We start from the raw sequence: 15,978 nt of genomic DNA, 5'->3' as shown, positions 1-15,978 counted from the left end.
AAAATCAGATAATTTTGGGCGTCTTAAGTTACTAAGCTGATCATGTATCCTGGCAGTAGTATTACTGGGTGTACCAATGAAATGGTCAACTATTGTGTACAGTAGGGTGTTGACTCCATCTTCAATGCCTTGACCTATTTGTTCATCGAAAATAGGAAGACCATCTTCACTAAGTTTGACTGCATGAATTATTTGTTGCTTAGACTCAGGGGTTAAATGTTTATCCCACCAAGAACAAAGAGTTCCTGTGAAACCAGTTTCTAACAGGGGAACAATCTCAGACTGTCTGAAACTGTGGTTGGTGATATAACTATTAGCGACCATGGACATATGCTGAAGCTTATTAAGGGTTTCTTGCTCAGAAAGACTGTCAATATTCCATTCATATAGCTTATCTGAAGAGACTGAAAACTGACTCTGTGTGTTTCGTTCTTCAAATTGTATATCAGGAGGTGTTGGCTTAGGATACCAATTTTTTGTGAGACTAGTGGGGCTGACTCTGTTTGTTAATCTTTGAACTTGTGGGTTACTTTCTAGCTCAAGATTTTTAAACGCATTTTCAATTTTAGATATATTACTAGTTTCTGTTTCCATACTGGCAATTGATTCAGACTCAGAGGAGTTATGGAAAGCAAATGGTGACTCAGATGATCCTAAGACTTTAATGCTTGTTTCAACTTTTTCTTTATCTTTTCTTTTGACTGGCATTAATTCTTCTAGCATTTTCTCAATTTTTGTCATTGTTTCTTTTGTCTTAAAAGTTGGACTTGATTTTAAATCCTGGAAAGTAACTAAGGGTTTCTCATGTTGCTTAGGTGTGAGCCCTTTTGGTAGTAATTTGTCAACTTTTGTTTCTGTTTTATCTAATTGTTTACCTATAACAACTAGACTCTGGTTAGTGTAATTATTTTGCTCAACTATCATTTTATTTTCTGGATCAGGGATCTTAAAGGGACTAGCAACTATTTTGGATTTTTGATGTTTAATGATTATTGTTTCTACAGGTGGATGGCTAGCGAGAATCTTAGTGTGATCTACTTTTTCCCATTTTTTCTGGGTTAAAGTTTTTAACTCATTGGGCAAATGTTGGCTTTCTACAAAATCAAGATAATATATTTCAACTTTAGTAGTGCGCATGTACTCTTTCCAATCATTAAATTTTTTATGTCTTTTGACTCTATCAGGAATGACTGAATGGTAATAGTCTCTTCTAGCTTGATTCTCAGGGGGCATGCAAATGTCTATCTAATCTTTTCCAATTAATTAGAAATTTCTTATTAAGTGTTCTTAACTGATTACCTATGAAATTAGATTGAGTGGGTGAATCAGGGGACTCAAACTTAGTGTTTTCTTGGACTGGAGTGTTCCCATAAACAGGATGGGTAACTTGGGAAGTTTTTCTTAGTGATTCTAATTTTAAATCAATTAAGGCTTTTTCTAACTCTAGGTCTCGTTCTAGAGTGGAAGAAGTGGCTGCAAAGGAATGCCTTGCAAGAATATGTCTCTGGGATTGACCAGGTGTAGGTAACTGTTGTAACTGAACGGTCGACTTTTGTGGACGTTAATTACCAAAATTAATTTTTACTATGCCATCTAAGTATTGTTGGATGTAGTCTAAATAGTTTAGACTACGTTGGATGGGAACTGAAGGAATCTCAGTGGTTAGGGTCCAATCAGCAGGAAGGGTAACATCTGACCATTCGATAGAGTGAGGAACTCTAATAGTATCATCAGGCATATGACTTTGGATTAACAATGTTTGACTCTTTGGGCTCTTGTTTAGGGCTTGGAAATTCATATTGGTGCCTGTGACTTTATAATAGATTCGATAGACTAAAGGTAAGGGTTGGGAACCCAGCAAGACCTCATAACCTTTAGTTTTAATATTTAAAGTGAGGGTTTTCAATATGTGTGGATTACTCAGGCTGACTGTAAAATTTGGATAGCAATCAAAGTGAATAGGGTCATTAGCAAGACTAGACTCAATAATTCCTAACGTACTGTCGTTAAAATTAATAAATCGAGCATCACGCAAACAAAGAAGGATTGAAGCTTTTAATCCTAATCTGGATAAGGGCTTAATAGCAATTTGAACTAAACCAATGTGAAGGAAATTGTTTCCCTCATTTTTATGTTTTCTTATGGACTCGAGATTTAACAATTGACAGGTCTCATGATTCTTACTCAAGGCATAGATTTGTTCAACTGTTTTGACATGGGTAGTTGACTTAAAACTGGATAATGACCATTTTTTCTTATAGATGTCCTGACTGGGGACTCTGGGTATATTCCAATCTTTATAATCTAAACTATTATTATTATATTCAATTTGTTCTTCATTAACTATGTCTGGGAGACAACTATTGGCTCTAGAGCTGCTAGAATTGCAAGAATTAGTTCTAAATAAGCGACTCATTTTACTCAAGGTTCTGGGGTTGGACTTCTAAAGAAGAAAGTGAAAAGAAACTCCTAAGACTGACTCTATGGGATAACAGGATACCTAAAGTTCTCTCGCCCTCTTACTAATGCCACTACCGCTCAGGCCTCCCTGGGACTTACTGTTTGGAACAGGTCTTACGATTCGGACACCAAGAGAGAGAAGGATAGGTAAACTGAAATACCAGAAGTAGAAAGAGAAGAAACTGAAAACTTACAACTCAGAAAACCTAAACCAGTCACTTGGGTTGGATGAGTTGCAGACTTAGACTAACTTTTCAACACTTACGGCTCTGATACCTAAATAAAACAAAGGTGTTTTATTTTTTATTTTTTATGGGATGGTTGTTAGTTTTCACCAAGTGTCTTGGTCTAGTGGTCCTTGTAGGACCCGACCATGTTCGGTTATGGGAAATTATCGAAAGTGGTAAGAGTACTTCTAGCGATGCCACCCAGCCAGGGCAATAGGGGGCCCAAGCCCCAGTTTGATGTTCTAGCGGGCTTCTATAGCCCAGTAAGAGCATGGGTCCCAGCAAACCAGGCCAACTCAAAGATAAAAACAGCATGGGCTGTTGCCTGGGTTTGTTGACGTCAGCAACAACAAAAAAATCTATAAAATCTACTAAAAAAATACTAAAAATTTCTAATTTTTTTTTACAAAATACTTAGTCATATTCTTCACTTCCCATACCAAAACTCTATACAAATTCTTCTCATCACATCTCATGTGAATAGTGGTTGCCTTTGGGTTGCTATAACAATAGATGGAAATACCACAAGTCTTTTGCAAGGACTGCCACTATTCACGTAAATAGTAATAGCCCTTGCCTTGCCCTTGCACTTTGCCATAATAAATGAGTAGAAGTGCTCTAAGGTATGGTCGGGTCGGGTTGGGTCGAGAATGACCTGGTGATGAGGACAAGCTAGTTTTTGTGTATTGTGGAGAGGGGTTGAGATTTGGTGGTGGAGGCTTCACCATAATATCGTGGTAGAGGTGGTCAGGGCCCTTCTATAATCAGATCCCAACGCAACAAAATGATTCCATAACTAATAAGCTTTAGTGTTTTTTTCCCCTCTTTTTTTGGGGCAAAGGAAAGACTTTATGTCATAAGCACTCTAATAACTAAAACTGTTGCTCAACATCGATATCCTCACAAAAAATTGTGCAAAATTAGAAAATTTTATGGTTTCAGACGTCTATTTTTGTTCAATGGAACAGCAAATTGATGACCAACTCTTCACTTTGAAAATGCCAGTTTTACATCAATTGTCAGACTACACTAGTCTTTTCCCACAAAATTAAGAGAACTAATACACGACTTGTGGACTGTGTTATGGACTGCGTATGCGGTAGCACCACAAAGGACTACATGACTTTTGGACTGGAACCATTTCCCTATATACAACAAATGCTGATTCACCATGACTGTAGACAAACATTTGTATCCACTTATGTGAGAAAAGAATAGGAAATGTCTCTGTAGTTTCACGAGCCAGCATAACTCAAGGAAATGTAACTCATAAGCTATCAGGCTCGCCCGAGCATTTCTTGCTCCAAACAACTGAACCAGCTCTTCGCTCTCCTCTCTTTCTCTTGTTTCTAGGAAAATTCACATCTGAAGCTAAACATGATTCTAGAGTAGATTGCTCCTGAGGAACAGATGCATCTACCAACGGATCAGGTTCTGATGATGGAGTTGGAAAAGGACCTTCTTCTTGTATGCCTTTGTCTGATTGCTCATGAGTCTCTTTAGGTTGGTCGCTTATCAATTCGAAAGTGTGCTTTTCTCCTTCAGCTGCCTCATTAGGAATCAGGACATTATCCACAATCTGTAAATTATAACATTATATCTACAATAAGGTAATCAAATAGCCTTGCCCAAAGATTAGGGGCTAAGGATGGAAAAGACATGACACAAGTCCTGCATTCGATTCTAGTCAAGCAGAGAACAAGAAGTAATTAATGGAATCTATATATTACTACTAAGTGTATTTATAAACAAATCATCACATATATGTAAACAGCACTAAAGATGAATATGAAAAATCAGCAAAGGAAATTGAGCTGATATCCAATAGAGGGAAAAAAAACCACCTTCCAGGTGCCAATCCTGCCTACAAAATCAAATTCAACCTAGCTTTACAAGAGCCAGCATGTAGAATATTGTAATTTAACCGTTTTAATTATTATTTTCTAGAGGCTGGCATTACCATATTTACTAAAGATACTTCCCTAAAAGGCTGGTATTAATTATTATCTTATAGAGGCTGGTATTATCTTATAGAGGCTGTTTTAGTTATGACATAATTCGTCCTTGTATTTGTCCCTTTAGTTCCAATCTTGGCAATCATACCCCTGTACTTACCAGATGTTGCAATTCAAGGACAACTTTATGGTTTCGTCTTTTTTTGGTTATCTTGTCCAATTTTGCGCCTATCTTTTGGGAAGTACAAGGGTATTATTGGTGAACATGACCAAAAAATAAATGGAACAATGAAAGGTGAATACCCTTGAGTGACATAAAATTGGTCAAGATAATGAAAAAGAGACAGTTAATTAAAATTATCCTTGAGTTGCAATATCAGATAAGTGGAGTATATTGGAACTACAAGGAAAACAGTGGAAACCCTAGCAAACTACGGGGGGAAACTTTGTTATATGGTCTTCGAAAAATAACTATATAAAAAGAAAAATTTGCAATTTTCAGTATTGCCCAAGGAAATTTTGTGAAAAGGCCTCAAGGGAACTGATCACTGGGAATATGGAAAAAGGCAATGCAAATGTAAAAGTATCTCAATCAAGCTTAAGACAGTCATTATGCGGAATTGTGGAATACATGACTTCTAGCATGTCAATCCTACCATATTTGTTGCATAGTAGAAAGATGTTTTTCCAACATATTTCATGTAATTATTTGAAATTCAGGGGAACAGGTGTAAAGGTCAAAATCGAGATTCTGGAATAAAAGGTTATGTTCTATAGGGAAGACTTACATCTTCGCTTGAGTCTCCAAACTGTGGCTGATGGAAGGTGACATCAATGGCAGACAGTAGTCCTACAGTGCTTTCAATTATATCAGGAACAACGATTGCCTCCCCGAAACTTGACACTGCACTTTCAGGCATTACCATATCTCCGAGATTGTACTCTGATATATGTTGAGTTGAAGTATATATAGCTCCAGCAGAGATTGTGTCTCCATTGCCAGCAGAAAATGCTGGACTATGGGCAGAGCTTGTTGGAGCGTCACAAGGTACAAGAAGGCTTAAATTTTCGGAGGAAGAAAACCTACAAGCATTCTTGGACATTACCACATCGATTTGATTCTTCATCTTGTGAACCCGAGAGTGCACAGTCTCAATTTTCCAGAGGACATGCTCCAAGGACTTATCACCATCTCGGAACTCAAAGAACGACCAGTCATCACCAGTGCTGAGTTTATCATTGTAATCAGCACTCTGCTCTGTGATTATTACTACCCCCACAACAATAATAAAATGAGTTTTTCAGAGTCAATCTTAAGGGAAAAAAAGATGTTTGGACATATCAATAAATAAAATAAAAAACTAGACGCAAGTATCACAACATAATGAGGAAATAAAATGCTGCAAGCTGGTTTGACTTAGATTGACAAGAAAGAAGGGTCCTACAGATATTGTACATATGCAAGCACTCATGCAAATAAAAACATACCCATGCAATCCAGACAATAAGGAAGAAACAACAAATAGTAAGAATAATACCTGCATTACTAAATTCATCAGCCACAGAAGTACTATCAGGATCGGATCTCTTATTTTCTGCAATACATAACAATGCTAGGTCAAACATCATTGTGGGAGTGAGAATTTAATTTATGAAGGAAAGTAAATGAGCAAAATGACAGTGTATTAGTTTAAAGAAGGAGCTCCAACCAAGATAGGAAAAGACATTATGATGTGACATATATGATGCTATATCAGTTGTCTCTTCAACTCTCTTGCGCTTCCTCCTCTTCATAGCTTTTTTTCTGCGGCATTGACTAGAAAATGGCACTGACTTTGAGCCAAATTCTTCCAAAGTAAATTGGTCAAATCCTGAATGTTTTCTTTGATCTGCTATTGCAAGCTCTCTGGAATATTTTAATGCTTGTGATTCAATTTCTTTAATTCTCAATTCCATCCATTTGCAGCGCCACATTATAGGGCGTATAAAGTCCCTCCAGTGATTTGTCAATTTCTTCTTCCTGAATTAGAAACAAAGGCAGTTGGAATATATAAGTGAACTCAAATACTATTTCTGAGCACATCCAGAAAAAAAGATGTCAAACAAGAATCATAAACTCTGTTTAAATTATATACATATATACAGGGAGTTTTAGTTGAGGGATCCCTCAAATAAGCTTATTCGAGTGACACCATTGTAGGGCCCACTCCGTATTGTATTTCACTAATTCAAACCGTCTATTTTGTAGATACTCATTCAAAGATCATCTCTACAAAAAATCACTTAAATCCGATATCATTTGACCACTCAATTGAATTATTGAAATTTTAGTACTTTGTTGAAGCATCGTGTTCATTGATTTTGTAGGACACAATTGGATATCGAAACAGTTTCCGATTTGTCTAATTTTTTGCAAGGATGATCTATGAATGAAGACCTAAAAAATAGATGGTTTGGATCGTTGAAAAACAATTCGTGGGATACCCTAAAGGGTGTCCCTCAAATAAAATTATTTGAAGGATCCCTCAATAGAAGGGGAATATATATGTATATAATGTTTGTACGTTTGGATATTTTCACATTTTTTTAGTAAATTTTTCTTTCCACAGTAGCATACAGAGCATATATCTCACTTGGGAAGAATATTTCTGAAAGAGTGACTGTAAAATCCTTCACCCACTGTTCTTGCATTCTTATGAAATGGTAAATGAAACCTTAGACCAGACATGATCTGAATCATTTTACTGACCACAAGAAAGACAAAACTATTCATGATAAGGACACCAATAGAAATACACAAATCAATTTTCAGTGTACATAAACTGAAGAGTTTCCTGGTCTAATGTGGTACCCCAGAAAAGTATAAGTATTAGATATATATTCTGATCTGAAACTAACAAATTTTCTACTGTCCAACAGTACCTTGTTGGCTTTCTTTACATTTACAAACAATAATCTTCAACCCAAGAAAAAAAAAACAATAATTAAATATTTGAATGTTAACTATACATGAGCAAAACTAACAAATAAAAAGAAAAAGAAAGAATTCACAGCCAAAGGACCTAGTGTATGTTTGACAGTACAAATTCTGCTCAGTATGGCCATCGATACAATAATCATGCGTTCTCAAACGAGATTTTTTGTTTGATACTGAGGCAAGTGTTACTTAAAAGGGATGAAATAACAAGTTTTTAATGGTAAAAGTTTCAAGTTTAGATTGTTCCAAAAGTTAACCAAACATACTAAATCAAGATGGTTTTCCATCACACCGACTCTTTATATTTACTTTCCAAAAATTATCCAAAATAATTAACCTTATTTATTGCTAAAAGTTGCATGTTTAGATTTGTCTGATTAAGTCTAAACTTAACATAAATATCTAGACGACAAAAAAATCAAACCATAAAACTACACCCAAGTAATTGGAAACAGAAAAATGTCATTTTCTCCTCCAAGAGATTTCTGTTTAAGGCCACTACGCCTCTCCCTCTCTTATATATAAAACCCCAAACACCACCCACCCCGACACCCCCCCCAAAAAAAAAACACAACAAAAGCATTAGCTTCTAGCTCTGCCATCTTGCACATAAGAACTCTGTCATTATATTGTAATAAAATAACCATCTGCTGTACAAAGCAATTCCCTACAACAATGTGACACCAATCAATTTAATTAGGCATGGAGATAGCGATAACAATCCTACAAAAGTAGAAGAGAAACAATAACTTTAATAATTAGAAATGCCTCCATCTTTATTCCGATGATGTACATCAACATAGATATCAATCCTTAATGAAAGTAGATATGCTTCTGTTCGTTTGAGTGTAAGCACAGTTACTTGTGCCCTCTTAACTCTCAGACCAAATTAATACAAATAGATCCTCCTATCCTGCTACTAAAAGAATCGAAACAAAGCAAGTAATGCTGTATATCTGCTACACTTGCACAGAATAGAAAGAGTGCCAAAGCTTCACTGAAATAGGTTTCTCATGCATACATAGCAAGGTATAAATAGAAATCACAGCTTAATATAAACTAAATAGGGAACAACCAGGGTATAACATTAGAATTTTCATTTACAGGAAAAAAACAATAAACTAAAATGATTAAACATGCAGCCAAAGAACAATGCACGTACCTCATTTGAAAAGGACTACTAAATGCATCAAAATCAGATGCCAAACCATTGTCCGCAAAAAACTGAGACTGCACTTCTCCTTCACTAAATCCGGAAAAATTCTCAGTGTCAGACATAGTGTCAGCAAATGAGCTTGAATATTCAGTTGCATCGGGGTCCTCAGTTTCAGCCTGTAGGCTGCTGTTATGATTATTTCTGCATTCAATTATATCAACGTCCACATCCGAAGTGCACATTGAAACCTTATCTTCTCCATTCATCCTAATGGCTGTGTCCTCACAGTTTTTCATGCACCCTAAACCCTCCGCAGCCGAGTTTGGTAAGGAACTTCTGTTTTCTGTATCAAGTTCTACTTTTGCATTGATAGATGGTCTACAGTCTTGGTCAATCTCCGTGAATGGTTGGGCAGGAGCCATACCAGGAGGTTTCAATTATCAGCTCTATTTTATTGATTACTGATGCTTCAAAAAGATTCCTTTAATGTTTTCCTGAAACTAGAATAGACAAATTCATGCTAGCAGCCTGCTGGGTTCTTAAAGCAAGAAATAAAAATAAAAATAAAATTCAAGTTTACCCCCAAAATCAATGTGGAACGTTAGAATATTAAAAATTAAGAATTGGGGTTATTAAGTTTTGTACAGTGAATAGCTCCAAGTCATGAAACAACTTCTTTGACCAGTATCATGACTTAAAGATTTTTTTTTTTTTTTCTTTTCCTTCTTTGAGAAATTACAAAGTATGAATTAGAAGGAAAAGATAAAATAAACTTTATGGTGGACACAGAAAACATGCAGCTTCTTCTCCAATTGAAGATGTAGATATGTGAATACAATTCGGCATGTATGTATCTATATATTAACGCAATGCATACATATATGTGAGTATGCATAGGGCAATTGAGATGCAAAGAGAAGTAGGGAAAGAAAGAAAGAGTACCAGTGAGAGTGAGGAGCTGAGGAGCTGTGGCGGCCGGGGAGAGCAAAAGCAGAGAGTGAAAGAAGAGTGTGTAACGTTATAAAAACCTAAACACAAAAATAAAAACAAATTGGCTCTTCCCCGAGTTAAAGTACGCTTCCCGCTTTTGTTAACGCGTGTGACCCTCCTTCGCAAGCAGCAAACATAACCTGATGACATCATATGCGGCTCATTCTCAATTTCTCACTGGCGCTATTTGCTATGAAAGAATAATTTCAATATTCCGTTGTTCTATTTGTACACCCTCATTGTGCCAAATTCCTTTTTGTTCTGGCATATTCGTAAGTCTTCTTTTTGTTGCGTTTAATTTTTTAGGAATCTTTTTTTTTTTGGTTAACGACAAAAGACTTCTTAAAGGTTTGGGGTGATTCTCGATATGGGCCCTGTCAGAGGCGGATCCATTAAGGTGCAAGGAGATGCACGCGCTCGTGACAATACGAGGATCTCATCAGGACAAATGTGGCATCACCACCTTGCCCACGCATCCCCACAAGCGTCGGCAGCGAGTTGGTGTGTAGAGTAATTTTCGACGACGGAAAAACTCTACATCACCATTCACCCTTCCTACCCTAGCTACTACTCGAGGCGAGGATCATTTTATTCAACTATGGGGGGGATCCAATTTGGATGGCAACCGGCCAAAATTTCATTTTAAAATCCGGCCAAAACCTAGGTTGGAAATTGAATCCCAAAACCCCACAATCGTTCCAATCCTACACAACAAGCAGCTAGACCATGTAAAAAGAGTAAGAAACCTCACATGTTACACCGGGATTGGGTGGCCATGACGGCGGCGTGACGACAGAGGAAAACCGGTTCAAACCAGTCGAGATTGCCGGCGAAACTGGAGCTTTCCGGCCAAGAAAAGTGGTGGGTCGAGTTCGTGGCTTCGAGAGGAATCGATCGGGACAGGTCCCGGCCCTTGCCGTGGCCAGAACTGAGAGAATCGAAGAGAGAGAGAGAGAGAGAGAGTGACGGTATATGGGAGAGAGAGGAGAGAGAGGAGAGAGAGGGAACTGCACACGCCAGGAGAGAGAGGCATTTTTAGATTTTTCTAAACCCAAGTTTGAAATATTTACAAGTTTGCCACTGGACTAATTTTGGTCGCCATTTTTTCGTTACAACCCCGATTCGAGCCTACTGTGTGCCTACGGACTCGTCTCAGTACGACCTACATAAACATATGACTCATTATCCCAAAATCCATCCGAATTAAAAAAAGACCAAAATACCCCTACAGCAAGGGTAAATTTGTAATTTCACACTTAAATTTAATTTAATTCAAAATTATTAATATTTTTGGGTCGGTATGTTACATTGAGGACACTATACAATTGTTTTGTAGAAGACATAATAATCAAAAGGTGTTTATAAGGACTCTCAATAAAATCATGAAGGTAAATAAATGTACAACAATGAATTTCTATTCTCAGTCAAGAGAAAGAATACTCCAAGGATATGATTGATCAAATTTTTGCTCAAAGTAGCGGATATATATATGAAAGAAGAGGTCTCCAAATCTTACCAGGATAATCATATAAATGAATAATTCAGATTAGGATATTTGACATTAGATTCTATTATCTAACAATGTGAATAAAGAGTATTGTAAAAGAGAATGATTCAATTGCACGGTCATTCCAATTTGAATAGGTTCTTTACTACATCATATTTAGCATAACTATGACATGCTGATGGGCGTCAACCATGGTTTGTGGAAGTCCTAAAAGGTTCAAACTTTGTTAACCTTCATCAATAGGAAGAATTAGATGGTGAAATTTAATTCGCAAGTCAACTCAGAGAAGTTGAGTCAATCCACTACCTTGCTAAAAAGGACCTACAGATCGCACACCTAGAAATGTGATTAAAGGAACAAATGAAGAGAAAAGAAGCTTGAAGTCAAAAATCAATGGTCAACGTCAACGGTCAATAGTCAAAGGTCAAAGTCAACAGTCAAGTCAAAGTTAACATGTTTGACCGAAGCAATTGACCGAGTCAAATCCCTGTTGTCAGATGTCCATACATACTCTTCCTATTCATAGTTCAATTCGAATTAAGGCATATGGTGTCTACTTTTAATTCCAACCAAGATACACAAATCTGAATGGTAGCTAGGCATTCCGATTAGCATATAGGCAGGTAGGCATAATGAATAAGAACATGAATCATAAATCAAACTTGAATCTTGAAATTTATAAACCCAGAATATTCATGTTAGGTTACATCAAAGCCCTAGTTATGGATTTAGCTACTCATAATGGGAAGGAAACTTAAACAAAAATAAGAAAATATAATGAATGCAATAAGAGTATAAAAACCCTTTTCTAAAGTTCTTGTGGTGTCCAATGCTTCTCCAAGAGCTTTTCCATGTCTAATGCTTCTCCAAGAGTTTCCCACGTCTAAAAGGATGTATGATGGTTAAGGAGGTGATTTTGGATGAGTTTAGGTGAGTAGTGATGGCTGAGAAAGAGGAAATTCGTAGGGAAATGGAAGAAAGGCTTGCAAGGACTGTTTTGGTGAGTTGGGGTTCTTTAGAGCTTTGGGTTGATTGCTGGAGTGTTTGGGGTTGTTGGAGTGTTTGAGGGTGATTTCTGAATGTGTTTGGGAAATGATGAGAGTGTGGAGGATGGAGTGAAAGATGGATGAATTGTGGGATTGTGAATCCCAGGATGTGGTTTGTGGGATTGTGAATCCCAGGATGTGTGTCCTTCAATGTGTATAGAAAAATGATGGGAGTGTGGAGGATGGATGGGGTGATTTGTGGGAGTGTGAATCCCAGGATGTGTTTGCTTCAATGTGTTAGGGAAAATGATGGGAGTGTGGAGGATGGATGGAGTGATTTGTGGAAGTGTGAATCCCAGGATGTGTGTTTTTGGTATAGAATGAAAGTGGTACTTATATGGAGAAGGAAGTGAGAAATCTGAATTGAGTATGGCTATCACCTACAACACCCACTGCACTAACCTCACCTAACACCCAATGCAATAGAAAATCAGTTTCTTTTCTTATTTGGCTATTGCACTTCACCAACAAATCCCACCAGAAACCATACCTCATGCATAGCTCATCATGACCAAGCAACAATTAGCTCATCCTTACTTTTGCATGACTAGCAACTTCATGAGCTCATGAATTGGGCTTCCCTTAAGCAACTGATGACTTTGAGCAGTCCATCTTGAAGTTCAGAAGGTCATCTTTCCAACCACATGTCATTTGGGCCAATCTAAGGTCGGAGGAAGGAGTTAAGGCCGAAACAAATTTCCAACTCAATTTGCACCTTTTTCTATCCAAAGCCACCATTGCTACCTAAAACTCAATGAACTAAATGATAAACACAAAAGAGATTAAAAGCACAAGTTTAACTCAAAAATATAATGAAATCATAAGCTAGAAGGGTTAAAAATGATATACAATTATGTACAGATCGTGACATTTGGAATTGGGTTGGGATGATTCCGCCATTATAAATGATTGTGTTGTATGTGTTGTGGCTACAATTCATTTTAGAAGCCATTAGATGCATGTTTCCTTCACAACATTAAATCCTCGTAATTCTTTTAGGCGAAATAACATTGGTGATATATGCATTCTTGCTGGGAAGTTTTATCCTCAAGATTTTACCACAACTGAGTCACACACTTTAAATCAACATTTGAGATTTTATAGGTTTGATATGGATGGATCGCCTTCCAGCCTTCAAGAATCTTGATTCTATTCTTGAATTCCTTAAGTGTTTACATGAAACAGGGTTAGCAAACATGTTCCACTTGATTGATAGATTGATTCGTTTGGTGTTGACTCTTCTGGTTTCTACAACAACAACAAAACACACATTTTCATCTTTGAGACTTATTAAAAATAGACTTCGGAACAAGATAGAGGATGAGTTTCTTGGTGATTGTATGATGCTTCACATTGAAAAAGAATTAGCTGATAATATTGATAATGAATCAATAATTAGTGATTTTAACTCTTTGAAGTCTCAAAGAGTGCAACTTAAATAGTTTAATTTTGTATTGCATTGCCTGTTTATTTATTGTTGATTTTTTTTTATACTAGTTTTTGTCGTATGTACTTGATGCATTTTGAGGGGTAAGGTTCATTAGTCTCCCATTCCACCCCCCTCCCCTCCCCTCTCCTGATTAGGTGTATCATTTTTTGTTATAAATAAAATTCACTCGTACCGTCAAGTTTAAAAAAAAATAATAATAAATTCAGCTGAGTCCATTTTGAAATTCTGAATCCGTCCACGTATCCAATAACTTCTTCAAATAACTTTCCTCATCTCATAGGCCATGAATTTGTTGATTAAGTAAATAATTTTTAATGAGACAATTACTTGAACCAACATATTAGCCCATTTAAATTAGCTATAAAATAATATATGAAATATCCATGAAGTTGTATCAATCTCACCTGCAACCTACGACCCTTACTAGCAATCATAGTCTAAAATATCAATAATATCGACGAAATATCGAGGATATTATCGTTTTTCTGGGTTGAGGATATTTTAGAATGTATCCATACACATATCATATAAATATCAATAATAACACAAAATATCGATGTCGATAATTTCTCTCACACTTCAACAATATTTGGCCAAAATATCGCTATAATATCGATAATATCGAGATGATGAAGACAATGAAAAATTTGAAGAGTTATTTACACTAACACCCCCTAATGTTTCTTGTGTTTTCACAAAACTCCCCTTAGGCCTAAAAAATTACACGAACACTCCCCCTGAGGTTTCAGTTTGTTTTCACAAAACTCCTTCTCATTGTTTGTCTAAAAATTGATGATTTCATTGAAAAAAAAAACTTATGCAAATGACAAAATTAACCTCAATGAAGTATATGCAATCTAATCTCAAAGGCCAACTTTGTAATTTAGAGAATTTTTTTTTTTGGGTATAAAATCATCAATTTTTGGATGAAAAATCAATGAAAATGAATTTTGTCTAAACAATTTAAAACCTCAGGGGGTATTTTTGTAATTTCAAAAATCTCAAGGAGTTTTATGAAAAAGTCTCAGGAGGTATTAGCGTAAATAACTCAAATTTGAACCTTATAGGAACTCTATGTGGTATTAAGTCACTCATGTATCTACCACGCAATGTATAAAATACAAAATATTGTAGTAAATCATTGTAAATAAATTATTATGGTGTGTTTAATCTTCTTTCATTAATTGCTACATATTTTCTACAATCGCAGTGTTTGTCAGCTTGCTATGTAATTAACTTAAATCAGTTAAACCCATTATGCAATGCATTTCCTTTCCATTTTTTGGTGATAAAGTAATAGATAATTGACTAAATAAACATCCTCCAAAGTTTCAAGAAATTTTTTTAAGTTTTTCTTATAATTTTCGTGGTTTTTATTCAATTTTTATCGATATCGATGATATTCCGATATTTCCATTGAAATTTCTGTATTTTTAGACTACTGATATTTCTAAAACCATCGATATTTTAGACTTTGCCCGTGATCCAACTACTCTCTCTCTCTCTCTCTCTCTCTCCTTCCTATAGCAAATGTTTTTTTTTAATATTTAAAATAATTATTTTCTTACTTTCAATTTTTAAAACATTTTAAAAAAAGTTATTTATTTAATCGATGTGGCGTGCTACATTAAAAATTTAACAAAAAACATTTGACTGAAGTTCAAGTAAGGACCAAATAGATTTAAATAAAAACTAACAAGGTCATCTTAAAGACTAACAAGGTCACATAAAAACCTTAATGATCAAAAGTTATAATTTCGTTAATCTCAATGGCTATTTGTTAAAAATAACTCAAACTCAATAATAGCTAAATTTTGACACACAACAAAATGAGAACCAAACACCCCTACAAAATAATACAATCAAAACTTAGCAAAAAATTCAACAACCAAATAAAGATGGAGAATGCGTACAACTGCCGCACCATTGACCAGACACAAGAGTAGTTAGAAAAACAAAATGAAATGCAATATTATATGATCACATTTCTATCTTCAATATAATTTAGGATTCAGCATGGAGATTTGGAGACTGCGTAAACCCTTCTAGGCGTACAAATCTTAACACGCTTTACCAAACTACCCTCACCACCCTTCAAAATTTCACCACTAGAACAATGAAACACACCGTAATTACCGCGCCGTCTGCAAGGGTAATTAAGTCATGAAAAGTGACAACGATGAAAACAAATTGCGACTTTTAAATTACAC

At 35.9% G+C, this 15,978-nt stretch overlaps 1 protein-coding gene across 4 annotated transcripts; it reads right to left on the bottom strand.

The window, feature by feature from the left end:
• On the bottom strand, positions 3,637 to 9,944 carry LOC18788317. Of its 4 annotated transcripts, none has more exons than XM_020555978.1 (6): positions 9,718 to 9,944; positions 8,782 to 9,275; positions 6,352 to 6,662; positions 6,181 to 6,237; positions 5,431 to 5,912; positions 3,637 to 4,232 (listed from the first exon to the last, which is right to left on the bottom strand). In XM_020555978.1, the coding sequence occupies exons 2-6, from the start codon at positions 9,195 to 9,197 to the stop codon at positions 4,203 to 4,205; spliced, it is 1,296 nt and encodes a 431-aa protein (XP_020411567.1). In that variant the 5' UTR covers positions 9,198 to 9,275; positions 9,718 to 9,944; the 3' UTR covers positions 3,637 to 4,202. The 4 variants fall into 4 exon arrangements, with proteins under 4 accessions (XP_020411567.1, XP_020411566.1, XP_020411564.1 ...); XM_020555977.1 differs by having other exon boundaries at positions 3,637 to 4,266; positions 5,431 to 5,900; positions 9,718 to 9,939; XM_020555975.1 differs by having other exon boundaries at positions 3,637 to 4,266; positions 9,718 to 9,937.

Source organism: Prunus persica, chromosome G1 (genome assembly GCF_000346465.2).
Source record: "Prunus persica cultivar Lovell chromosome G1, Prunus_persica_NCBIv2, whole genome shotgun sequence".
NCBI lineage: Eukaryota > Viridiplantae > Streptophyta > Magnoliopsida > Rosales > Rosaceae > Prunus > Prunus persica.
This window is presented reverse-complemented; position numbering and strand designations above follow the sequence as displayed.